This window comes from Caloenas nicobarica, chromosome Z (genome assembly GCF_036013445.1).
Source record: "Caloenas nicobarica isolate bCalNic1 chromosome Z, bCalNic1.hap1, whole genome shotgun sequence".
Taxonomy (NCBI): Eukaryota; Metazoa; Chordata; class Aves; order Columbiformes; family Columbidae; genus Caloenas; species Caloenas nicobarica.
This window is the reverse complement of record NC_088284.1, coordinates 64,119,388-64,147,171: the sequence shown is the minus strand read 5'-3', so window position 1 is coordinate 64,147,171 and position 27,784 is coordinate 64,119,388. Positions and strand designations below refer to the sequence as shown.

Genomic DNA, 27,784 nt, shown 5'->3' with positions numbered 1-27,784 from the left:
TGTATTTTCTCTGCAGAATCATATCTTCCTTACAATATGACAGGAGAATGTCTCTGCTTTATTTAATTGTTTATAAAGCATATTGTAATAGGACAAAGAATAAAATCGTGAAACAGGCACTTATGTTAAAAAATACTGTCTTTCTTGGCATTTTCGAAGGCTCAGTTTTGTTCAAAGTCACCCTTTAGTTTTCTTTTTATGGCTGGGAAGACACTATGCTCTTGAAACTAACTGCAGATTGGCGGAAATTGCAGGGCATGTGAATAGTGACCAGGCTTTTTGGCCAAGCCGTGCCAGACTAAGAAAGGAAACAACTTGTTTCCCAAGCACTTGCAATCAGAGCTATGTTTGAGACAGAATGACAAGTGGTGCTGAGCTGTTGAGTGGCTTGGCTTTGCAGTCTATACCCCTTTGAACCAAAGATGGCTGAATTTTTTTGGTGTTTAATGATGAGCTGCACTGAAAGTTGGACGGAGGCCTGTTTCTTCTCAAGGCAAAGTGTGATGCTGATCTGCTCATATGTTTTTATTAATTTATGAGTTTTTAAAGAGCTACAAGACTATTGCAAAATTATCAGGAGAAGGCCATCTTTTTAGGAAATTATAGGTTGAAACAGAGGGTAGGGGCAGAGGAGCAATAATGGCAATCGACTAAGTCAAACTAATTCCTTGCAAGCATCCCAGCAGAAGTGGCCTCAATAAATCTGGGGGTAGGATGTATTCCTGTCTCGAAGCCCTGTGTCTGGAAGGCATAGAGATGATAGTGAGAGCCTGGTTTTCTGTTTGTGCAGTGAGTCTGGAAAATGAGCTGGCAAATCCTGTAAACATCTCTCATATTTTCCTAGCAAAAAATAGGATGCAAATGTACGGTTTTAGCAGACAAATATTGCTTGCATTCCAGTGAGAGTTACTAAAATTTTTTATGGTCTAAAATGGTAGACTTTCTTTTCTTTCTTCCCCTACCCCCTCCCTTGCCCCCCATAAGTGATCTTTCAAGCGGATAAGTGATCTTTCAAGCACCAAAAGATCTGAGAGAGTGTGTGTTTCTGCATGCAGGGAGGTGTTTCAGATTTGCTGTCCCGTTTCCTTAAAGCTTCTGTGTGTTAATTGGAAACTGATCTTCATTGTTGATGTGTGCTTAACAAGAGCTTCTTGAGTTTGTATTTGTGTTACATGCAGTGTTGTGGACTGAGTGGCATCTTGCTTTATCTGGATGTTGGTGATGCATGATGCTAAAATCAGCAAATCTGATGCATTGGTATTTATTGGTAGGTGCTTTAAAGGCTTTTTTCTTAAACAGACAAGCAGTATTTGCTTGCACTGCAAATCTGTCATTGTGAAGTTAAGAACTGGAGTGAGAAAAGTCTAGGGACAGCAAAGGGTTGTTTTTTTGAGAATAGCTATCCTGAGTTCACTATTCACTGGAGTTGAGCATGGAAGGAACCAGGTCTTTTTCTGGCTCTTTATATCGGTGTTCTTCAACGAATCCTTGTTTTCTCCTGCTGAAGAGCAGTCTCTTTGTTTGAAGATAAGAGAGTGACAGAAAAGAAAAAGAGAGATTGTAATATTTTGAACTTTTCAAGAATATTTTATTTTCTTTACAAAATATTTTAAAGAAAATACTCAGACTGTGCTGGTAGTCCTCTCCCGCTTCTCATCCTGTCCTTTTTGTCTCTCCCTTGTCTGCCTCCTCCTGCCCTCCTCCTCCCACTCCACTCAGGGCTCTGCCAGAGCAAAATACACTTCCCTTGGCTGGGCTGCATTCCTCAGATTCTTTTTGCTTGTGAGTTTGACCAGCTTGAACTGCTTGTTCACAATGCAGTAATGGGGAAGAGTCCTGCTGCAGACCAGCACATAGAGGATTGCATGGGATAGCAATGCATAGTGTCAGCACTAGCATGGATTTAGGGAAGAAGTGGAGAAAGCATGTCCTTTCATATTGCCTGTGAATGATCTTTTTACCGCTCGGGATGCTGGCAGCCAGCTGAAGTACTGCCCTGTGCTGCCTGGGGTCTCCAAGGGCTGGCACTCAATGGCTGGAGTGCAGAAACACTGAGAATTTGTTGTCCCAGTTGAGATGTAGCAATGCCAATTAGATTGCTTTAAATGTTGATACACTGCAGGTATGGCTTGGGTAGCTCTTTTTTTGTTAAAAGAATATGTTGAACAGCTGCATCTAAGCATTGTTTGATTGCATTTAGTGTCTTATCTGTGCAACTAACTTGAGTTTTATCATACTCTGTGGTATTTGTGAATTTTCGTCTTTTTCTTATACCAAATTATGTCCACATTGCAGATGTTATATACAGTAAGGAGAAAGCCAATCAAAGAAAATCAGCATAAGCCAAATTATAAAATGAAGCAGTGTTCTTTCATATGGTACTTACACAATCCCAGTGCTGTTAAGCTACTTCTTGGTGGAATTACGGTGATTTTATCGCTACAAAGTACTGTAATTTATATATTATTAAAAATATTTCATGCAAACACAAGAGCATACTCTTTCTAAGATCTCCACTTGTGTTTTATTGCTCCCCCTGGAATGGCCTGTACTTCTGTGTTTAGCAGGAATATACACTGTTTCTTCTCAACTTTTACATGCCTGCATTTCGGAGGGGACAGGGAAGAAAGTGATCATCACATTTCTGCTTGTAATTTGTCTGCAGATTCTGAACTTCTACCTTTAGGATCATTATGAATGTCATTTTAAACCAGAAATGTTTTAAAGTGTGGAGGCGTGTGTGTGTTTTTTGTGTGCACATGCAAACACAAACATACAGAGCTTTATTCTGTTAACAGTTTGACATTTTTTCTTAGAGTTTTGTTTTTTCTTGGAGTTTCACAAATCAGAAGCCACTTTATTTGAGGTAGACTTCCCATGTTAAGCACATCCTCCATTCAACATGTGACTGTGTTTAAAAAGATTTTATTAAAATGAGGTGGTGTTATCAATTGTTATTGAAGAGGTGGTGTTTGATGCTGTGTTGTAGCTGTGTTGTGGTCACAGTTGTACTGAAGATTCGAGGTGAAGCTTTTTAAAGTTCTAGATAAACTGGTGTTAACTGGAGGGTAATTTGTGCCTTTTCCTGCTATAGATGGCATTTTCGTGGCATTTTAACTGTCATGCAAATAAAAAACATCCAGTGTCTTCAGAATTATGGAGTTAATAATTAGTTATGGAAAATGTCTTAGAAAAACATGAACAATTTCCATCTTCTGGTTTGGAAGGGAGAAGAAATGGTAGAGGTCAGTTAATGCCTATATGTTTGCAGTGATGTCCCAGCTCACACAAGTATGCAGGAGGGGTCAAATGTCAGACTGAGAAGGTGGGCACTATATTGCCAGTTTAAACAGGATTTGGTGTATGAAACATACAAGGTAAAACTAAAATATGGATCTACCTGGTGCTACTTCTGTTTTAGCATGGGAATGTGTGAGTTTTATATCAGAAACAAAAACATAAATCCCTAGGAGACTGTCATATCTTAATGGAACAACTCTTCAAACTCAGCTAGAGAAGAAAATGGTGATGCAGGGGGCACGTTAAGATGGAAGTTAGTGTGCCCATCATGGCTGGCCTGTTGTTTGAACATTACAAACAGTGAAATGAGCTGTCTGAAGCAATCCTCTGTTTAGCAGTATCAGCAGAACATATATAGAACATAGTGCAGGTTTGGCATAGAGTTCCTCTACATACTGCAGATTGTGCTGTATGGGATACTGAGTGGTACAAGAAGGATGATTCATAGTAGGGGCAATGTGCCGTACTCAATAACCTTTACTTTTTTGATATATAACTGCATTTTTTCTTTGCTGTTTGTACATAAAGGGAAGTGTTGTATACTACAGAAAAACAATATAATGATGTAAACACCATATGTATCATTCATGCTGTTCTAAAAATGTCATATTTTAGGATTACTGTGTCTTACTTGTTCCAATTTTTTGTGCATTGCAGGATTTTTCCAGTGTTGCAACTTGCTCCCTACATATTTCTGTGTAAAGGAGTGCTCTAGATACAGGAAAGACATTGATTTTTTACCAAAGAGAGGTTTCACACACTGAGATTTTCTGTATGTTAGCAGTCTGCACATCATGTGGTAACACGGAAGAAATTGAAAGTGAAATTCATGAGGAAGATGGAAGGGAAACAGACAGTGGAGGGGGCACAGCAGCAGTTTCTCAGCTACAGTCAGTTTTTTTGCCTTAAAATTCTGTTTCTGTCCTTTTTTCCTTGCATGGTTCTTTCTTTATAAAGCAGAAAGGATTCTAGATTTCTGTATATAGTCTAAAATTTTGCTCTTAGTGTTATTGTAGGATTTGTTTTCTTTTCCCTCTTTTGTCTTAGCAGATGACTGCACACTCCATTCAAAGCAAGGAATTCAGGCTCAGTTGGGTTTTACAGGACTATCAGTAATACCAGTGACCCTTCCCCTTCTGCCATTCTGAAGAATAAAACCTCAGGAAGCTCCTGCCACATTAAAAGGTTCCCCAGACAAAGTGATTCTGTGCTTAGAACAGTGCTAAATGACATTGAAGGCATTTCATGTATTTGTCTCTGGGTTTAATCATATTGGCTGGAGTCATTAGCACTCTGAGCTGCTGAGTCTTGCCTACTTAGTTTGAGGTTATGACTCCAAAGGCTGCACTGAAGAGATTATGTGAACTCTCACTAATCTACATTGGGCAGAATCAGTAGGTTTTGCTCATACTGTGCTGTTGGTTGTTTGTGCTAACCCTTCTGGCCTTGCCTGAGCAGGTAATAGGTTCTCTAGTGACTGCTTTCACCAAATGAGCTCTGAGGACGGTAACCTTCAGCAGGAAGGGCAGTTCAGTGCAATTTTCTACAACGAGTACTGTAATTTAGAAAATAAACGTATATCCATGACTTATTGACGTTTCTCATATCAGACCCATATACTATGGTCTTGAAGTGCACATGACAAATAATCTGGATTTGCATCTCGTATGCTCTCAAGTTGTTTTGTCCTGCTATGGACATGTAAAAATGTTTTTAAATACAAGCAGTGCAAGACAGGCTAATTAAAGTGGTGTTAGATACTCTTACTAATAATAATTTGACCCATGACAATTTTTTGTGAGAAGGAGCATGACAGCAGGGTATGTAAGAAGATTTGAAGGTGGAGCAAATGAGGCACATGAATTGACCAAGTTCAGTGATATATTTTTAGACATTGAAGTGGATGACATTGGGAAGGTGGAGGTGAGTTAACTTGTTGTATGTACTCATGCAGATAAGAAACACAGTGTGGCATAGTTTCAAATTCAGGGATATAATGTAAGGGGAAGACTTGCGTTAAGGGAAGGGCAGAATTCGGTTATGTATCTGGGTGTTGTTACATGCAATGAACTGTGAAACAAGGCTTATCTACTTGTGCCTCACAGGCTTGCTGAAATGACTGTGTGTGATTCAAGAAAGTGCATGTGGGCACATTTTAGGCATTATGATTTGTTTGAAATGTAACCCAAGTGATTCCTCACAAATGTGGACAACAGAATATAATCACTGAGTTCCAAACATCCTGGTTTCCTCTTCCCAGTTTTTTATGACAGACCAGGCAAATTGCTGTTCAGGACTTTTCAGTGCTGCCTTGTGGTATTTTTTCTGTAACTTGAGGTTCTTCCCGGGCACATAAGGTGTTCAATAAATGAAGTTTGTTCCATTACATTTTCCTAAAGCACCCAGGTGAGAAGAAATTGTGTGATGGAGAATGATACTGACCTTTTCATGACTGGACTTCTGGGAGAATGATATGATGGACCTAATGGAAGAAGCATGCTTATACAGCTGAGACTGGTGCAGTAGATGTTTTAGAACACATTTACAGTTTTGAGATTTTCTGTTGGTACTTGAAGTTTAAAAATAAGGCTTCAAGGAAGGGAAATCCCAGTCTTTTGTATTGTCCTGCAGAACGCTAGAAAACTTGTGCTGTAAAACTATGAAAAGTATTTGAGGCTGCAGTGTGCTTATCCTACATTGTGGCTAATGTGCCAGGCAAGCATGGAACAGATCGAGGTGGAGTAAAATGGTGCTTGTTGACAGTCAACAAGCAAGTGGGACAACAGCCAAGTGAGGGCTCCTGCTTCACCTGAGCTTTATGCATTTGTATAAAGTCGTGTCTCCGTTCCTCTGTGACTAGAGTGGTTGGCAGAAACCTGCTTGAAAGTAGGTAATTTACTATGGTTGGGCAAAGTGGAGAATTTTCTTACTTTCTTTTCTGCTCTAAGAGAAGTGTATTGTCAAGGCTGCCTGTGTAAAGATATGATTGTGGTTTGCAGATCAGCCTGGTGATTTTAGACTTGTTCAGTAATTTTGTATTTAATTTTACCTCATGTAGAGGGTCATACTGGCAGCCATAGTGCATAGTGATGCAGAAACCCTGACCAGTGAAATATGTTCTGTATGTAGCCTGTGAGGTTTCTTTCTTTTTTTCGTCAAAATATGCATACTATTTTTTAAATTTTTCTTGTAAAACAATTGATAAATTTGTTTTGAAAAATACTGATACTGTAGAAATCCATTTACACTTGCTTACCTCTACAGTTGTGTTGGAGTACTTCAAGCTGCTATGCTGATATGAACAAAATAATTTTAGGCAGACGATGGAAAAGAATTTTAGATTATTTTCATCAATTTCTTTCATATTTTATGCTAATAATTCACAACTTTACATCAATTATAAATATCGAAGATTATTTTTCTTTTTAAAATGTCTTTTTAAAATTGCAGATTGGGATTTCAAATATTTTTAACAAGCAATTTGCCTATCATAATGCTCTTTGATAAAGGGAAGTGTTCTGCTGTGTCTACAAATGTATATTGCCATCAATCTTTTACAGGTAAATATTACACCTTCCATACATTCCACTGGTGAATTCCCCCAACTTCTCCATCATGGTGTGAACTCGGGGTCCTTGCCACATAATGAGTCATATTTGTTGGCTCAGCAGAATGGCAGCCCAGCTAATGTGCTTGAAGCATCAGTGAGATCCGTTACTCCTCAGATTAATGGGAAGTCCTCTAGTGATGATTTTGAGCAGCTGATCAGAAATATGTCCCAGGTAAGCATATCATCTGGTAACCATAAAATGTGGGTCACTGATTATCTGGAAGATTAAAATACATGTATGTTTATTTAAAAGCAATTTTGTTATTAAGCAAACCAGACCTCACTTGCTATATAAAACAAAAATAACTTTTTAATTTGAGGAACAATTGGTAAATGAGGAAACAGTTGCAAAAGTTGCCTTGACATTGTCACTGCTGAGTTATTGTCCTTAGCTGGGCAGCGTGCCTCTCACATATCAGCATGCCTTTATCTTTCTGTGCTCATTTTAGGACTGCCTCTCTGTGCATGAGAGAGATGCTTTGTCAGAGTGTGCTCTTGTGTGCATAACTAATGCAAACTAGTTTGGTGCCTTGCTTGGAAATAAGATGGAAAATTCCTTTTTGACCTTGCTACACATTGTTCTGTAATCTTACTGCTTTTCTGTGGTAGACAGAAATGTTGTACAAGTCCTTTCAGTGGCTGGAGCTGAAAACGGCCAGGCATATATGTTCTAGCAGTTTTCTAATTAACCTGTAATAGAGCCAGATAGTTCTCCTGGTGAGCCTTTTGCACTTTTTTCCCTCTTTCTGAAATTCATTCTCTTTTTCTAGTTCTGCTTGAAAGTTGACCTATTCCCTCTGAAGTTTTATAAACACATAGTCACTACTAAACCTGAACTTTCTATATTTAGCTGTTGTTTCTTGATTTCCTCTTCTGGACCGTAATAAACTTTATTTCAGTTATTAGCTAGTGTGGCCTTGCCCAGCTGTAGCTGTCAAATTAGAAACTAATTTCCAAGTTGTTTACCACATTCATTAATGCTGCTTTTCAACGTTTTTAACATTTGTACCCTTTTAAAAATTTTACTGAGCAGGGTCGTCATGTTGAGACTATTGAACTTATTAAACCTGTAAGTGGTGGTCTGGGCTTCAGTGTCGTGGGACTCAAGAGTGAAAACAGGGGAGAACTGGGAATATTTGTGCAAGAAATCCAGGAAGGAAGTGTGGCGCATAGGTAAGATTACTACTGAAATATTTTACTGTACGAAGTGTTAACACAACACTGCAATTTAGTTGTTTAATTGCTGTTACTTTTGTGGTACAAAGGCACATGTCTCTTGTGTTCTAAGGCATACATCACAGCAGATTTAAAATAGCTCATCACTACAATTTATGTAACATGAGAACAGGGCAGTGTATGATCTATGCTGAATTTCTACAATCTCCAGATGTAGTTTCTCTGTGATTTGTTTATAATCTACTTTCCAACAGGGAAATGGAGAGGTTACTGTTCTAAGTCATGGATTTTAAAGCTGAAATACAGATTTTGCCATCCTTGAATGCACTGAAAAATAATTTGGTGCAAAAAAATCAGTCGTAATGAGTAGGGTTGTTTGTGAAGTAGGGTCCCACTGAGCAGGTGTGAAATCCAACTTTTATGTCAAGCAAGGCTTTACCTAAAGTTGTGGAACTCTTAAAAGAAATATTAAGCTTATGTTACCAGAAACTCAGCAATAATAATAGCTTGATGAAAGTATGTTTTCGACTTTAATCCTGATTCCACAAGTAGCGTTGAGAGAAGTGGACTTCTGCTGTAAGAACAGTGTGAGGGAGCAAATGAACTTGGTGGTGGATGGCAGCAGCTCTGATTCATTGCAGAGCAGTGGGGTTTATCACTGTATATGGATTTGGTGATCAGGATCCTGGCCAGAGCTGCTTTGTGATGTACTCTGTATGTTGGGTAGGGCAGCTGAGTTGTCTTGGTACTATTTCTCACTATGCTGTACGGAGAAATTTTCTGATAATTTGTGGTCTGAACACTGTCCTTTTAACAGAGGGCAGAATGTGGACTGCAGAGTTAGTTCTGTTACAAAAAAGCAACATGCTGTGTGTCATTACAATTTTTTTTGATCTGTCTAAATTAATTTTTTTTTTAGCTCCGAGAGGTCTTTGCTTTTACTCGTCTTACTCCATGGAGTTGAGACCTATCTTTACTGAATCAGGTCCTGCCTGTTTGATTTCACTGGTGAGAAGAGAAATATTCAACAACTGTTACAGGGCTTATAAATCAGAAAGGCCCTGGCAGTACTAAGTCTTTGGGAGCACTCTGAAAAACAGTTCAAAGCAAAATATTATGGCTTGAAGGTAAACAGTCTTTGACCTGAATGCTGTTGAGTACTTTGGCTTCTACACTGTAGGTGCTCACAAAAACTGGTGTAACAGGGATCCTTGTTTTCTCTTCCACCCTTTGCTTTCAAAGCATTGCCACTTAGGGATATTAAATACAAGATTTCAGAATTTTTCTGCTTTGCTGCAGAAGCAATAGAAACGGTGGAGGAGGCAAGGGCTAACTCATCTGTGTAGATTTCATAGACGTCCTTTGAAGTAGGTCTGAGGAAGGCCTGAGTATGTAATTTTATAGTAGTGCTTCCTTTGTCTGAAACTGAAGAGTTCTTTTTTGATTTTGTTCAGACCTTTTTCCCCCTCATTTAAAAGGGTTCTGTTTTATCATTTTTTTGCTGTTTCTCTCTCTGCCTTCTCATCTTTTTTTCTTTTCTTTTTTTTTTTTTTTTCCCCTTGGTTTTGTGCAAAACAAAATTAGTTTCTGTACCATCTTGATGAAAGCGTGTTCCACTCCATGATTTGATGAATATTCAGAACGGGCGCACTGAACAAAGTGGAGCACTTGGTCTGTTAAGCAAGAGGCTCAAAGTCAAGAATAAACATAAGTTCCCAGGCTATGGTTGGGAGTGACTGAGATCTAATACGCTTAGTCTCGGATGGGGGTACAAGGAGAAGAAAGCTAGCTAGGGGGTAGTAGCCAGGAGAGAGTGGCAGTGGGATTAGCTTCAAAGGAAGTGATCACCAGGGTGCCACATCAGCTCTTTCAGCAAAACTGCAGGGAGAGATTAAAAAGTGGGGGGAATACAGAACAGGTTATTAAAAATACTGGAAAATTGTCAAAATATTGTAATTTCTGTGGCAACACTTCTTTGGTTTTTCTTGTTTGTTTATTTTCTTGTCCCCCTTCACTGTTTACATGTATAAAACAGAGATGGAAAGCTGAAGGAAGCAGATCAAATCCTTGCTATTAACGGACAAGCCCTTGATCAGACAATTACACATCAACAGGCTATCAGCATCCTACAGAAAGCAAAAGATAATGTCCAGCTAGTTGTGGCCAGAGGCACTTTCCCTCAACTAATCAGTCCTGTAGTTTCCCCGTCTCCATCTGCTGCTAGCACGGTTTCAGCCCATTCCAATCCGGTGAGTATATCCCAAATGTCTGCGTATTCAGTTCTGGCCATATATGCGCTTACTGCATCTAGTATTTTGAGACTTTTCCTTATTGCTTGTATATACATTTCCTTCACAGTTCTTGAGGTTTTTCATCTATTTATCTTTGTTCCTTTTCCTGTGCAAAGAGTAGAAAATATTCACGCTTCCTCTGGGGAAGTTGATCATGGCTGTATTTCTTCTCCTTATCTACCAAACTCTCTTTATCCACCTTACTTTGTGAAGCTTTATTTTGAGGTAGGAGTAAACAGGATCTTTTTTTCTCTTTTCATTCTGCTAGGGCAAACAAGATTTTTGAGGCACTGCAATCTGATGTGCACCACCAGCCGAGTGGGCGCTTCTCTGTTTGTTTCTGTGTTAGTGGTGGGGCTCACGTAGAGCTACAAGAGAGAGCCATGAAAATGCCATTTGCAGGGACACACGAGGATCCCAGGGAACAGCTCTGCTAAATTTCCTTTCTTTTGAAAGCTTTTGCATAGGTAGGTGTAGAGAACATAACTCAGAAATGTGGTGATCTTCACTGCACTTTCTCTTCCTGGTGCTGTCCTCGTGTAATGGCTTGTCCTGAGATGACATGGCCTATGCTTGGTTTCTGTAGGTTTCACTGTTCAGTCATCCGTGGCCTTTCTTTAAGGCAGTCGATAACCAGAAACATATGGAGCAACCAGTCTGGAAAAAGCAGCCATTTTAGTGTTTGTTTTAATCATTAGCACAAAACTTTCAGCAAAGCCATTTCAGAATGTTTTGTTTCTTCTGTGTGCAGGAATAAAGCTGATTGGCCTAACTTTTCCTGTCAGCACACAGTAGAGGCCTGCTTTCTTCTAGTATTCCTGTGATGCACATCTTTCTCTGTGTGATTGACTCCATGTTCTCCCAACAGCTTCCCTTGCTTGAAAAAATGTTCCTTTCAAACCTGCCACAGCTCCTTCTGGTTTTTTATGCATGCCTTTTCCAGTCCTTGTGTTCTCTTCACTTTCAAATGCTGGGGCAAAACAGCTTACCTGGAGCCGTTCTTTTTCCTTCAGGCTTTGCTTGATTGTCCTTGGTTTATTTTAAGACTGTGGATTCTTGAACAGATACTACAGGGCTTTTAATGTGCAGTACCTTGGCTATTCCAAAATAACTGTTTATTTTCAAGATCCTATCTGGCAGAGTACCAGCTGCAGTTTTACATTTCAGATCAGTTTACAATGTGGTTTGTTCTTCAGGAGAAACAATACCAGGAGCTTCCAGTCGTCCCTTCAGTACCGCCTCATACCAGCAAGCTCTTCTGTCACAGCAGTTTCACTTCTGTCAGAACATGAAGCCTCCCGTCAGAGCTACTTCATTCCAGTGCTGTTGATATGAGACAACCCAGAAATCTTTGTTTGATATACAAGGGGCAATTCTGCTAATGCATACCTCACAACACCTGGTGCTGCTTTCAGCCTTAACCTCTGAATTTGCTTTATTCTTTCTTCTGTGCTTTGTTATAATGGCCAGTGTGAACATGCACTTATCTGAAGATTTTAATTTACAGTCTTGTGAGATTTTCTGGCAGCTGTATTTTTCTCACTGATTGCAGGTGGACATGGAGGTGGACAGTCCTAGATTGCTGCTTAAATTCGTTCAGCAAGTTCTTGAAAGGCCTGACCTACTACCCAGCTCTGGTTTGTACCAGAGAAGTTCCAGCTGTTGTGGAATCAGCAATTTATTGCTTAAATGTTTTGTAATTGTATACCTAATAGTAATTTTTAGAAAGTTCCCATATTTCCATCTTCCTCCCACCTTTCTTTATTCAAAAACATACCCAAGTAATAAGAGAAAATATTTTTCAAGTTTTAGTATGTATGTCCTTATTTAAATCATTTGCAATTGATATTTATTCCTTTTAGGTTCACTGGCAGCATGTCGAGACCATTGAGTTGGTGAACGATGGCTCAGGTTTGGGATTTGGAATAGTTGGAGGAAAGTCAACTGGGGTGATTGTTAAAACCATCCTACCAGGAGGGGTGGCTGATCAGGTAAGTTCAAACCTTCTGTTTACAGTTCAGTAAGGTGTGAAGTTACTCTTTTATAATCATGCTAAATTGTGGTAGCTATTTTCCTCGTAAGTGTAAAAAAGAGAGGGCAAGTGGTAAAATTAATCCTCAGTAAAAGTGTGTTTAGTGCGAGGATCTGTGTATTTGAATGTAAAAGCTGGATTAGGCTCTAAATCACATTTTCAAACCTCTTACATTGTACATGTTTTGCGCCAATGCATTTAGACTCCTAATTCTTTCATTAATATACTGGTTGTAATCCAGGGGTGGGGGTGCACCAAACACTTACTCGCTCTGCCTGGATAGCTGAGAAGAGCATCTGCTTCTGTCTGCTGGGCTTACTGAAGCTTGGAGGAAGCATGTGGCTTCATGTGTCTTCTTCAGGGCATATGCTCTGCTCCTGCCTGAAGAGCTTGTGAGAACTGAATTTGGTGATCACAGTCCATTTCAAGCTTGCCCTTTGGACAAGTGTCTAGAGTAGTGTTGATGAAGGTCAAGGACTGAACAGGGACAGAGACTGGTCAGTCTTTCAGCCACAGAAATGGTGCTGATAACAGGGCCTGGAGATGCATGGACAGGATTTACTGCTGCACTCTTTCCCTGAGCAGGTAGATTGGTTCCTTTTACAGACCTGTAAATGCTTTTCATATGGGCTAGATTTGTGTGAAGCTTTTTTTTGTTAAAGGTAAATTGCTAGGAGAGTTAAACAGTGTAAAGCAATATAAATAGTTCACAGTAAGGGAGAAATGCATTTTATTTTGAAGTTACAGTTAATCCTGAGGACCAGTTTTTAAACAGAAGTGCAAAGCCGAATATAAGTTTGTATCCTGTCTTTTGGAAGTGTGTTTGGAAATAACCTGAAGTTCTCTAGTCTAAATGCAGTTGTTAAATACCAGTATGCAGTAACTGTAATGATATGCATTTTTTTCTGTGCTCTGCTGACTGCTTGAAAAAGGATGTCCTGGGTATTTCTGAGTAAAAGGCCTAGTAAAATTAGTATGTCATTATGCAACCTACTTTTCTTCTCCATGTTACCTGGATATTGACTTGCCCCCACCCCCAAAAGTCTCCTGGTTCATATGTCTTAAAAGTGACTACAGCTATGTGGTCTTTTTCTAATTGTATGGGACATGAGAAGAATTGCAGGATGTTAATATATTTTTTCTACCATTATTCTTCCTCTAGCATGGGAGATTGTGTAGTGGAGACCACATCTTGAAAATTGGTGATACGGACCTGGCTGGAATGAGCAGTGAGCAGGTGGCACAAGTTCTGAGGCAGTGTGGAAATCGAGTGAAACTGGTAATTGCAAGAGGTCCTGTTGAGGAGCCACCTCCACCAGCAGTCCCTCCAGGTACACCAGTACCCATCTCCACACCAGAGAAACAGGTAAGCAACAGTGAACATGTGTAACTCATGGCAAACTTTTACTGCAGACTTCCTTTTAACTACTATTTGAATGTCTGTCACGCCTATGTTCTCAAAATCTAGGATTTCCTTTCCCAGTAGTGGTGTTGTCTGTTGAGAGTCTGAGAGAATTTAAATGTCAGGAGTCCATAATGCAAGGACCTATATGCTTGAAGCCTTTTGGGATGAAGGCTTAGGACTTCCATAAGTATGATTGAATAACTTCTGATTCTGGGTTGCTTGTGATTGCACAATAATACATTGGGAGTAACTGAACCGGTGCAGTCTTTTCTTCAGACAGAGCAAGCTGGCTCTGCAGCATTTCTCTGTCTGCCTGTCCGTTTCCTCTCAAGGAACATTTCTTATTTCGATATCATCACAACCATTCATCAGACGGTTCCTCCCTGTGCCAGCCAGCACACAGATGCTTCTTTCCTGCTTAACCTGGCATTGCTCATTTGCTAGACATCTTCCAAAAAAAGTCAGCCAGCTGCTACCCTTATTCCCCTGCTGATGATTGTGCTTTCTGTGCTATGACTTCTCTACAACTGTCAGCCACTTAAAAAATGCTGTAAACATTATCATGTCCTGTCACCTTAAAACCTCTACAAAACAGGTCATTTGTATGTTTGCGGCAAAGCCTGGTTTAATGAGAGCCAGGAACAGTAATGTTTTGTCGCATATAGTTATGACCAGATATACTTAAATGTGGTTACATGGAGTGACTGAGTGAAGAAAAAGGTAACTGTATTTGAGCCTACAACTAAATACAATAATTTTTTAATTTACTTTTTCCTGTTGTTTTTCTAGATGTTTTGTTCCTAGTTACAAATCACATTTCAGAGAGGTCACTTTGGAAGAAAAAAATCCTTAACAATTTTTGCATAATTACCATTATCTTCTGTCTCTCCGTTGTAGTGGTATCTGTGGAAAACAAATGTATTAATTCCGTCTGCTATGGCTGTAAGGCAAAGAAAGTTAATCTTAACATGGAGTCTTCTAAGCATCTAAGAGAGACAGTCTGGTACTTTTGTGTCTCTACATCACTCAAAGGCATGAAAATCTGGCAGTATTTTAGGTAAAGGGATCAGTATTTAGCCCATATATTATTTATGTGAAAAGCAGCAGTCTCAAAAGAGAAGCTGAATTTGATAATTTCATCTGTGTGTATTTCTTCAATATTTGCCTTTCTGAGGTGATACAGTGCAATGTTGAAGGCCGTATCTGCAGCTGCAGGATATATAGTATTTCTAATACCAAGAAAATAACTCAAAGCCACCAAGTAGCAAAATGTGACTTTTTTGACACCTTCCTCTCCATTCCCATCCTTTTCAATACCTTGTTCCTGGCACATCTCTCCTGGCAGGAGGCTGGCTATCTTAAAACTGCTGCGGTCAGCATGAAGTCTTGTTTTCGAAGGGAGCACCCAGTTAATGGTGCTGCAAGCCATATTAATTTGGGCCTGGAGTGAAGATGATGATGGAAACAGCTCGGTTTGTCTGTTTTTTCCTGACAAATACAGGGTGAATGAAGACTACATGATGCTCTTAAAGCTATTAGTCAGTGCAGAATGGCTTTCCAAAACGAGCACTTCTCACTATGTCCCCTGTAGATGTCTATCCTGTAAAAATGTATGAGGTTACAGAAATTGGAGCAGTTTTTTAGTGGCATTACCTGTGGCCAAAATACTCCTGTATTATCAAGCAGAGAAGTAGTTACAGCAGTAGAAATTTATTTTTATTGTGTTTGACTGTGGTTTTGGGTGGAGTTATTCAGATGAAGAACTGAAGTCAGATTCGCTCTTGTAAAGTAACATCATACATAGCTCTACTGAAGTTGTCTTATTTTGGCACATGCTACTCATTTAGTAAGACTGGATTTAGATTGTATCTGCCTGGTTGCAGTATTGGTACTTTAAAAAATATTACCTGCTATCTGTCATGCAGAAGAGACAGAATAAAATCAGACTATAGCAGGATCTTAATAGATTTCTATTATGTTTATGAAATCCCATTTTAAATATGTGCATGAATATTGATGTTCACATAAATACACTGAAACTGAAGCCTGGTAAATGTAATCATATGTTGATATTTATCAGTTATGGAAGTGGCTAGTAAGTATCTGGTTTAGACAGCTGAAAGATGAAAAATTAAAACCCCTCCACTTTTTAAAAAGTTGAAATTTAATTTTATAGGTAGATTTTAAAAATTTTAGTATGAAATCAATATTGTTGAAATGGGATTTTAATATGTATTGTACTGTCATTAACAATAAATCAATGAATTCATTACCCTAAACATTCTTTGTTATTGAAATTCAGAGGATTGTAGTAGATGTTAGTGGATATTGTCATTATTTAACTAGCTGGAAGTATAATTGCTACTTTCAAAACCAGAATTTTTAAGTCTTTCAAAAGCAAAATATATAATTGCCTCAATAGAAATAGCTTTTATTATGTTTCAAATTTGGCATGCACAGGAAAAAAATAGCTAGTTATTTAATAGGAATTTAAACAAATAGAATACAAAATGTAATTTTGATCTTTTTAAATAACACAGCAGCCTAAAGCTGGTTCAGAGGAAGTCCCAGAAGATCAGCAAGCTACATATTCTAAGATTTAAGCATGGTTTGTGTAACTTACTGTACAAGAGGTTCATTGTTTAATTTCTACAAATTTCACCAGTTGTTTTTGTCACCAAATGGTGATTTTGTAGGTTAGAAGGTAATATCCCAATGGTAGTGGGGCACAGAGGGCATGATCCGCATTGCTTTACAGTGAAGAATGGTGGCCGAAAACACCAACAGCATCCTGGCATGCATCAATAGTGTGGCTAGTAGGACTAGGGAAGCGATTGGCCCCCAGTACTCGGAACTGGTGAGGCTGCACCCTGAATACTGTGTTCAGTTTTGGGTCCCTCACTACAAGAAAGACAATGGGGTGCTGCAGCAAGTTCAGGGATGGGCCACAAAGCTGGTGAAGGATCTAGAGAGCAAGTCTTATGAGGAGCCACTGAGAGAACTGGGGTTGTGTAGCCTTGAGAAAAGGAGGTTGAGAAGAGACCTTATCACTCTCTACAACTACCTTAAAGGAGGTCGTAGCATGGAGGGCATTGGTCTCTTCTCCCAAGTAGCAAGTGATAGGATGAGAGGAAATGGCCTCAAGTTGTGCCAGGTCAGGTTTAGACTGGATATTAGGAAACATTTCTTCACAGAAAGGGTTGTGAAGCACTGGAACAGGTTGTCCAGGGAAGTAGTTCAGTCACCGTCCCTGGAGATGTTTAAAATCACAGAATCATAGAATGGTTGGAGTTGGAAGGGACTTCTGGTGATCATCTAGTCCAACCCACCTGTTAAAGCAGGTTCACCTAAAGAAGATCGCACAGTAATGCATCCAGGTGGGTTTTGGATGTTTCCAGAGAAGGAGACTCCACAACCTCTCTGGGCAGCCTGTTCCAGGGCTCTGTCACCCTCAAAGTGAAGAAGTTTCTCTTCATATTCAGGTGAAACCTCCTGTGCTTCAGTATGTGCCCATTGCCCCTCATCCTACAGTTGGGCACCACTGAAAAGAGTCTGGTCCAAGTCTGCTCTTGACACCCACCCTTGAGATACTTGCAAACATTGATAAGATCCCCTCTCAGCCTTCTCTTCTCCAGGCTGAACAGACCCAGCTCTCTCAGTCTCTCCTCTTAAGAAAGATGCTTCAAACCCTTCATCATCTTTGTAGCCTGCTGCTGGACTCCCTCCAGTAATTCTTTGTCCTTCTTAACCTGTGGATCCCAGAACTAGATGCAGTACTCCAGATGGGGCCCCACCAGGGCAGAGTAGAGGGAGAGGAGAACCTCCCTCGACCTGCTGGTCAGGCTTTTCTTAATGCACCCCAGGTACCATTGGCTTTCTTGGCCACAAGGGCACATTGCTGGCCCAGGGTTAGCCTGTTCTCCACCAGGACTCCCAAGTCCTTCTCTGCAGTGCTGCTTTCCAGCAGGTCCACCCCTAACCAGTAGCGGTGCCTGGGGTTGTTCCTCCCCAGGTGTAGGACCCTGCACTTGCCCTTATTGATCTGCGTCAGGCTCTTCTCTGCCCAGTTCTCCAGCCTGTCCAGGTCTCACTGAATGGCAGCACAGCCTTCTGGTGTGTCAGCCCTTCCACCCAGTTTAGTATCATCAGCAAACTTGCTGAGGGTGCACTCAGTCTCTTCATCTAGGGCATTGATGAACAGGTTGAACAGGACTGGACCTAAACTGACCCCTGGGAACCCCCACTAGCTACAGGCCTCCAAACAGACTCTGCACTGTTGATCACAACCCTCTGAGCTCTGCTGTCCAGCCAGTTCTCAATCCATCTCACTGTGTGCTCATCCAACCTGCACTTCCTGAGCTTGCCTATGAGGATGTTTTGAGAGAAGGTGTCAAAAACCTTGCTGAAGTCAAGGTAGACAACATCCACCACTCTCCTCCCATCTGCCCAGCCCATCATACCATCATAGAAGGCTGTCAGGTTTGTCAAACATGATTTCACCTTGGTGAATCCATGCTGACTTTTCCTGACAACCTTATTTTCCTCCACATGCTTGGAGATGATGTCCAGAATAAGTAGTTCCATCACATTTCCAGGGATGGAGGTGAGGCTGACTGGCCTGTAGTTTCCTGGGTCCTCCTTCTTGCCCTTTCTGAAGACTGGAGTGATGTTGGCTTTCTTCCAGTCCTTCAGGCAACTCTCCTGTTCTCCACGACCTTTCAAAAACAATGGAGAGCAGCTTAGCAGTAACATCTGTCAGCTCTCTTGGCAGTCGTGGGTACATCCCATTGGGGCCCATGGATCTGTAGGTGTCCAGTTTGTCTAAGTGATCCCTAACCTGATCCTCCTCGAGCAAGGGAAAGTCTTCCTTTTGCCAGACTTGCTCTCTTACCTCCAGGGTTTGGGATTCTGGAGGGCCTGTCTTAGCAGTCAAGACTGAAGAAGACAGTCAGTAACTCCAGCTTCTCTGTATCCAGGGCACCCACCTCATTCGACAGTGGACCTACATTTTCTCTGATCTTCCTTTTGCTGCTGATGTACTTGAAGAAGCCATTGTTTTTGTCCTTGACATCCCTGGCCAGATTTAATTCCAAGTGGAGCCTGGCCTTCCTCACTGCATCCTGGCGTGCTCTAACAGCCTCATATTCCTCCTACGTGGTTTGTCCCTTTTTCCACATTACATAAACTTATTCCATCTGAGTTTTGACAGGAGCTCCTTACTCATCCATATTTGCCTCCTACTCCTTTTACTTGATTTCTTCCTCATAAGGATGCATTGGTCTTGGGCTTTGAGGAAGTGATGTTTAAATATCAGTCAGCTCTCTTGGACCCCCTACTTTCTAGAGTCCTATCCCATGGAATTCTTCCAAGCAGGACCTTGAAGAGGCCAAAGTTTGCCCTGCTGAAGTCCATGGTTCTAGTCTTACTTATTTCCCTCCTTCCTCCACACAGGATCCTGACCTCCATCATCTCATGGTTGTTGCAGCCGAGGCTGCCCCCGACCATGACATCTCCAGCAAGTTCTTCTTGGTTTGTTACAACAAGGTCCAGCAGTATGCCTCTCCTCATAGGCTCCCCTACCACCTGTGTCAAGAAGTTTTCATCGATGATCTGTAGGAACCTGCTGGACTGTGTGTGCTTAGCTTTGTTGTCCACCCAGCAGATGTCAGGATGATGAGAACCAGGGCATGTGATTATGGGGCTACTTCCAGCTGTCTGTAGAAGGCCTCATCAACTTCCTCTTCCTGATCAGATGGCCTGTAGTAAACACCCTCAACAGTGTCCCCCTTGTTAGGCTGTCCCTTAATTTTTACCCATAAGGACTCAACTCATTCTTCATCCCCCTCAGGCAGAGGTCGATAAATTCAAGTTGCTCACTCACATAAAGAGCAACTCTTCCACCTTGCCCTGCTGGCCTGTCTTTCCTAAAAAGTACATAGCCCTTCCTGACAGCATTCCAGTCATGTGAGCTGTCCCACCATGTCTCTGTAATAGCAATGAGATCATGGCCCTGCAACTGCACGTGGGTCTCTAATTTTTGTTTATTCCTCATGCTACGTGTGTTGATGTACAGACACTTCAGAGAGGTACTCTAAGCACGAGGATTTCTCATGAGGGGTGCAGAAGGAACCACTGAAGCCATATGTACCCTTGAGGTGGTTGGCTTTCTCATCTTGGGCGGCAGCTATGGAATATCTGTTGTTGCTCTGGTTGATGTGTAGATGTATAAATGAGGTTCTTAGGGACATGGAATAGTGCCAGAGTTAGGTTAATGGCTGGACTTGATGATCTTGAGGATCTCTTCCAACCTAAATGATTCTATATCTATTAATAGTTTCTCTGCTGAATACCAAATAATAGCAGAAGCAAAGTTGGTACTTTCTTTTTTTACATTTGTGTACAATTTATGTGTTCATGACGTCAAAGAATGTGGTGGATCTTTAAAGAAAAAAAGGTTCCTTTCTAATCATGCTATTCTTTTTAGGCAGATGCTTCTGTTGACAGCAGTGAAGATGGGGAGAAATTTAATGTTGAACTCACTAAAAACATCCAGGGATTAGGAATAACTATTGCTGGTTATGTTGGAGACAAAACATCAGGTAATAATTGATTCCTGCAGTTTAGTATACAATCTGTTGTGTACTATGGTGTATGTGCATCAAAGACTTGATTTTAGTTTCGATACAGCATATCTAAAAAAAATTGATCATCTAAAATCTTTTTAATGTTCGTAAAAAAAAAAGGGAACTGTTTTTCCTTTTATGAGAAGGACATTCAGATTAGCAGCAATCAGTTTTATTATAAATTCCCACCTCAGCATTTTTTAATAATTTTTTAATTCACTCCTGGCTAATGCTTGTGCTTTTATGTTTTTGCAAAACGCTTCTAAAATAGATTGAGCCATTTTAATTAGAACTGTTTGGGCTTTTTGTAATACATTACATTTTCATTTTTAAAAGGCTCTTACAAGATAATATATTAGTTTTCTGAGTAGTTTTAGAAGATATTGTTATTACTTTTTAAACAATGTGTGTAGTACTGCTGGCAGATCAAGAATTCCGTGGTGACTTCTGGATACGATAAATTTTTGTTGACCCCTGGACAGCTGCAGACAATAAATCAGTTAATTTAAATAAATAAGTGCAACAGTGTTCATGTACAGTTCTGTATTTTACTTGGTAATTTCCACTGTGTTTTTTAGAAAAACAATCCAGAACTCTGTTAGGCCTCTCTATGGGGGATTTGGCAAATGCCATACTGCTAGGAAGGGACCATTGTTGAATGTGTTCTAAAACATCTAAAAGTGGTTTGACTTCTACCCATGTATATATTGTTAGAAAAAAATGTATGGATAGATTTATCACATGTTATTGGCAGTTCATAATTTGTTGGCTTGGAGAAGCTGGACTAAATTTTAACAGCCTGTTCCGTAGGACAGGGTGGTCACGGTGTAAATCCACTCAGAATTTACCGCTAAGCAGCTTCCGGTTGAATCTTTAAAAGGCAAATTAAGTTGTACAACGTGATAGATCTTATAGCATATTTTAAATGTTTTAGTGTTGGAGATTCCTCAGTCTTCGATTTTAAATTATTGTGCTGCATTTAAAAATATTCTTGCTTAGGAACTAATTGGGCATGTCATTTAATTTTGTGACTTAACAGTTAAAGAAAAACTTTGCTGTCAGAGAAACAGTAATAAAATACTGCATTACAAGGACTGCAGCTGAATCTTTCATGAATGACAAATAGCAACTTGTCTTATTACCATCCAGCTGTTACAGGCTATAAAAATTCTTGGAAGTTAGTAGGACTAGCCATTTAATTATTCACAAAACCTGGGAAAAAAACAAATTAAGAAAAACCAGAAAAGTATTGTCAATGTCATGACTTAAATATATTTGTAGCTGCGTATAGTAATTAGAGCAAAACAAAGATTTCACCTTCCTTCCTGTTAACTTTTGTCATATTGAGGCCCAGTAAAATATGAGTTTCAGGTCTATGAGGGCACAGGGATTTCTTGACAGCTGTTAAAACCCATTTTGTAGTGGGTTATCTTCCCATTGAACGTATTCATTTAACAGAGTTGGAGCTTTTGTTGAGAGAAAGTAGACTCTGTTAAGGTTTCTCATACCAATGTTGCAGACTGGTGATCCTCAGACCTGATCTTATGCCAGTTCATGTTCACTATTTTTGTTGATGTCATGTATATACTGTGCAAAATGTGTATGTAGGAGCTCCATCAATTTTCGTTTTACCGAGCTGTTGAGGTTGTTTCAAATTCCAGGGTGTTTTTCCTGAAATGAATTTCTTTGTGTAAAACGTCCCTTCTGTAGGTGGTTTATATATATGACTTTTCCATCTGATTTAAAATTAGTAACTGTCTAAAATGGTTCTGGTTTGGATTTTTTTCTTTTTTTTTTAATTGGCTGAAATACAGAAAACTGTAGTTAAAAGCCAGTTCAAATGTAAGTTGTTGTCCTGTTTGCTTGTAATTTTATGCATTTGGTTATCCAAGCTTGCATTTCCTTAAGCAGTTATTAAGTACATAGAAAATACAGAATTTACCAGTTTAGTGTACTCAAACTGAATTTTTTGTCCTGTAGTTTTAAATTTTGCCGAGAGTCAGGGGTACTTTTTTGTCAATGTTGGTTTCAACATTTAGATTAAAATATGTCAGAATGTTTCTTCTTTTGCAGCAAGAATTTGGAATTTGGCATTGTAAGATTTTAAATGAAATCTGGTCCAATGCAAGCTTACATTAATCAAAATCATCCTTTAGGAAAATAATAGATGTGTTTTACTTGAAGCTTATACTTTTGTGGTGATTCTTTCCTTGTCTTACTTGGAGATTGTGTTTTCTTTCTTTTTCTCCCTTTGATTGGTGGCATTAGTTGGAGGTTGTTGCATTATATAAATTGTTTCTTAATAAATTAGTTAATTTAATTTTATTTATTTATTTATTTATTTATTTTAAATCCTAGAACCTTCTGGTATCTTTGTGAAAAGCATTACGAAAGGCAGTGCTGTTGAACATGATGGCAGAATCCATGTGGGAGATCAAATTATCGTTGTAAGTAAACACAGAAAGAAATTAGCTCACTTGTCTGCAAAACTCTGCTTCTTTAAGTTGTAAAGAAATGCTCATGTAGTACTTGTTTAAAACATTTAGGATTGGTATTGAAATGGTGAGTCCTTTTTTTGACTGAGTATTCAGTCACATTATCTTTCTGGTTATCAAGCTGTGTGTAACATGTTTCTTAAGAAGTTCTGTGTTATATGTGTGTATCTTACCAGTAGGAGCTTTGAGACTGCTTAGTAAAGGTAGAGTTTCAAAGTTTGATTAATATTAAGTACCTGTTTCCAGAATTATTTTTAAAAGTATGTCATTAAAGCCTTAGATGGTCAGAGAAAGAAGAAAATATTTTCATGAGTCAACTGTTAGTTGTGTGGTGAAAGTCAGGTCATAAATGCAGGAACCGTGTTTTTGTGGCTGTCGTAGATCTGGCCTTGCATTTGTGTGAGGACAGCACTGAGAAAAAGTTATGATCTCTCTCCAAGTACAAATATGCCTGCATATTTATAAACAGAAGTATATATAGGTTTTATAATTATGTAAATGCTGAGTACAATTGGCTAAAATCGATTATTCCAAAGTTTGGTTTCTTCTTCTATTGCAGATGCAGGGCGAGAAAGAGATTTGTGACCTCAGACAAAAGGATAATAATAATAATAATAATAATAATAATAATAATAATAATAATAATAATAATAATAATAATAATAATAATAATAATAATAATTATTATTATTATTATTATTATTATTATTATTATTATTATTATTTTGTAAATATGGTTTGCTTAATTGTGGAGGAAAGATTAAATAACCCCAGCTCATTTTTAATTACTTTTTATATTTAAAAGTGCGCCAGAGTTGGAAGAGGTTCAAAGAAGGGCAACAAAGTGACTAAGGGTCTGGAGGGAATAATACTTCATGCTGGAGGAATTAAAATAATGGAATATGTCTGTTATATAGATCGACGGAAACAACACAAGAGTCAAGGAATATAGTATTGTTAGAAGTATTTTAGAATTCAAAGGTGCTGAGGGGTGAGACAGAGAAAGGACAGTATCATGTGGAGTTTTCAGGGAGAAGGGGAATTAACACTGGCATGTGCTGGGGACAATGGGATGAAATTGAGCAATGCCGAAGTCTTGAGTTTCAGAAAAGAAATCCTGAGTTAATGAGATAATGGAGTAGCTTCAAACAGAAGAGGCCATATCTTGTTCTTTAAAATTTAACACAATGGACCAGAGATAACATCTCACTGGCTGGGACAGCGTTTGATTGGGAAATTGGACTTCACAGTGTTCAGTACTAGACTTCATGTGTCTGATGTTATTTGGCCTCAGAATGACTGTGCTCTGTAGTTCTTCCTACCGCAGTGGGCAGTTGTGTCTCTCCTCACCCTCTCCTCCTCAGCTCTCCCGGCCATGTCTGTGTTGGTTTATTCACCCAGTATTTTCTCCTCCAAGGCGGGGATGGTGGGGTGGTCAAGCAGACAGGCTGCACAGCGTGCTCTGCACAGCACATGCTGTGTCTTCTCCCACCTCGCAGAGCAGATCTGCCTGGCCCCACTGTGGTGGGCACCCAAAGCGCCCATCCTGACTTTGCTGTGGTACTGGTTGTTACATCGCTGTGGGGTACATACTCCGGTGAAAGGGCTTAGTGCGTCTAACGACGTTGGCCAGATTTTTGTTCTTGTGCTTCCGTTTCTTTGTGCTCAGGCTAACAGATGCTGAGAGTTTGCCATATTAGTTTGTGCTGAACATTTTTTTTTTCTGGATGATGTCTTGTGGGCTGAAAAGCTGCTTAATCCTGCAGGTGGATGGAACAAATCTTCAGGGTTTTACTAACCAGCAAGCAGTTGATGTTTTGCGGCACACGGGACAAACGGTTCGGCTCACTTTGATCAGAAGAGGGCTTAAGCAGGAAAATCATATTCATCCCCAGGAGGACTTCAATGCTGCTGTTGAAAAGGACTTACTGTTCCAAACAATGGATAGTAGCACAGCCAAAGGTAATTAAAACTGGCTTTGCTTTAAAGTTGGCTTGAAACATTTTTCTTCTCAATTACAAACTGGAAATAAAATGGGCCAGATTCATCCTGTGTAGCTATTAGTGATGGGAGGACTGCTATACATGAGAGGAGAATTTGGTCTACTATGGTTAGATTAATCTTTTAGACACAGTGGTATTATATGCTACATTTTCAAAGTGAGTGTTGAAAGCTCTGCACTACATTGCACTTCTGGCTGAATTGCTTCAAGACTTTGATCCTGCAAATCTTCAAATGGTAAGAAGGCAGTGAATGTTTTATTTGTGCTCAAGGGTGAGAGCTGCATTCAAGAACAAGTAAAGAGATACCCTCCACAATGGGCAAAAGCAAGTCTCAGTTCCTTTCACTCTTCTGTGTCAGTTTCACAAACTTGAGGTATGAGAGGAGTAGCCTATATCTAGAGGTTATTAATAATCTGATAGGGCATTAACTATATAGGTGTACAAAGTTCAGAAGCCAATGACCAGTATTCATTTTGCTGATGATGAGGTGAGATTAGTGAAACTTAGACTGTGCACATCTTGAAGGATATGTGCCAGATCCTGCAAGTCAGTGTGTTTGGCCAGAGTATCTGCACAGAGGCTGGATGCACAAACAGATTTTTTTTTAGCTGCTTGTGTTATAGATTGATGTCAGCAGAAGTATATCACAACTTGTAGACTGAGGCATAATCCTCACCTCACACAAGATTTTGAAAGACCCAGTAGTATGTTGCCTGTATGGCATCCTCTCATTCCAACCTCTAGCACAAGTTTATCCAGCCTTGGGGTGTTCAAGACAGCTGACAGCCAGCAACATACCTAACAGAACTGTGCGGTAGGAGAGTCTTTCTACAAATGAAAGTCTATCAGGTATGCCAGTCTCCAAGCCTGTAGCATTTTTGTTTTTCGGTGTCAGCTTCCTGAATTGCACAAAGGAAAAAAGAGGAAGAAACCCAATAGATAATAGAAGGGTGCTAAAGAACATTATATTTAGTTGCTTTCCAGTAACTCTTCTTTCAGTCATAGAGATGCAGATACTGATAGCTGTGCTTTTTTTCTTTCACTTGTTTCATTGAAAAATTCACTGGAAAAGGCAAAACATTAACAGAAAACAAAATGTCTTTAAATATGGCATTTCTTCCAGCCCCCTCATGCCAGATTTCATTTGCTAAATATAGGTCCAGTCTAATAGAGAGTCAGTGCCCTGAGGTACACCTGTGAGCTTGATGAATATTACAAGCCATGAAATAGCTGAAAAGACTTCTTCTTTTTCCAGATAACAGTGAAACAGAACAGGGATCCCCATCGTTGCCATGCAGTGCCACTGTGGTAAAGATTGGAGAGGATATGAAACAACTGGAAACAGGTTCACAATGTTTAATATTTTATTCTCTAAAAATGCGCTTGGGTGTGCTTACACAAAGATGAGGTGTTTTGTGTGCCTTTCCATCTCCTGTGTGCTATGTAGCTGAGGTACAGCTAGAAACTGAAAGTAATCATAGGTTGGATATTAAGAAAAAATTGTTCATGGAAAGGGTTGTCAAGCACTGGAACAGGCTGCCCGGGGAAGTGGTTGAGTCACCATCCCTGGAGGTGTTTAAAAAACATATAGATGAGGTTCTTGGGGACATGGTTTAGTGCTAGTGTTAGGTTGACGGTTGGACTTGAGGATGTTGCAGGTCTCTTCCAACCAAAATGTTTCTGTGATTCTATGATTCTATACATGTAAGCATGTACTGTTCAGTGCTGTAACATCATTGAGTACTGTATGTCTCTGAAAATAATTATGTGTAAAAGGTGTCACATGAAGCAGTCTGCTTTTGCTATATGGTCAGCTCTCTTTTTAGTCTGGTTTTGTATTTCTACTCTTTTTAATCTAGCTGTGTATTAAACTTTTCCCCCTCCTCATTCTACGACATGCCTTATCTTTCTAGCTGATGGCAGCTGCCCGGCTACAGTTCCAGGACTTCTACCTCTTCTGGTCAGCTTCCTTTTCACGAATTCCTGAGCTTTCAGTCATTTCAGTCTGTGTTCTCTGATAATGTTTGAAATTCAGAAAGTTCTGATGCTCTTCTATGCTCTGATGTTTCCCTTACTCTTTGTGGAAATTCTTATTTTCTAATGGGTATTTTGCTTTCCCTCTTGAGCTGTTAGGGCATTGTGCTGCATTTCGGAAGTCCCAATGTGATGATATGCTTTCCAGATTGAGACAGCACTTCATGGTTTTCCAATATTATCTTACTTCCAGAGCTAGAGGGGGGCTGAAAAGCATCACCCATATGAGTTCTGTAATATTGATCTTTTCATAACTCGTGCTTTCTATTATCCTGGATAGCTGAAGAATTTCTTCTTGACACCTTTCCTTCAGATACTGCAAGGTCTCTGCTTTGGGGAAAGTATTGTCATATTTGAAGGCCAAACAACACCTGGCTCTATTTTTAGTAATGTTAATTTTAGTAATGTTCCTGAGCAATGACAAGGTTTAAAACACTGGCTGAAGCTGTTAGTCTCTTAAAATTCTCACTTAAGTGAGTCAGTGGGAGTTGAAAACTTGATCTTACAATGAAGATTCTAGTCTTTGCCTGTGATGAGCATTCAGATCTGAAGAGTTTGGTACTTAGTGTAGGCACAGCACAAACCGTGGACCTTGAATATGTAGGGTCCTGTTAAATCTGCTGTGTTTGCTGACTGTTGTATCTAAATACTGCTTTTGTTTCCTGCCCTAGAATCTAAACAAGGTGAATGAGAGGAAAATAAGCAGGAGGAAAGCATTGCTCTGGTTTTTTCACCATGCAGATAAACTTTCAATCAAGCTAAGAGTTGCTGCAGTTTTCTGCCTAGCCTGTTGTATTTTTCACAGCATCATTACT

At 39.7% G+C, this 27,784-nt stretch overlaps 1 protein-coding gene across 13 annotated transcripts in view; it reads left to right on the top strand.

The window, feature by feature from the left end:
- Positions 1-27,784, top strand: part of MPDZ (multiple PDZ domain crumbs cell polarity complex component) — a 101,341-nt gene that overhangs the window by 10,760 nt on the left and 62,797 nt on the right. For 12 of the 13 annotated variants that reach the window (XM_065657782.1, XM_065657785.1, XM_065657784.1 and 9 more), the window contains exons 4-12: positions 6,861-7,082; positions 7,944-8,083; positions 10,122-10,335; positions 12,240-12,368; positions 13,572-13,775; positions 20,299-20,413; positions 22,796-22,884; positions 24,699-24,894; positions 26,191-26,280. In XM_065657782.1, the coding sequence (XP_065513854.1) occupies positions 6,861-7,082; positions 7,944-8,083; positions 10,122-10,335; positions 12,240-12,368; positions 13,572-13,775; positions 20,299-20,413; positions 22,796-22,884; positions 24,699-24,894; positions 26,191-26,280 (1,399 nt within the window). The remainder of the gene's footprint in view (positions 1-6,860; positions 7,083-7,943; positions 8,084-10,121; positions 10,336-12,239; positions 12,369-13,571; positions 13,776-20,298; positions 20,414-22,795; positions 22,885-24,698; positions 24,895-26,190; positions 26,281-27,784) is intronic. The other variant, XM_065657779.1, reaches the window with a different exon arrangement.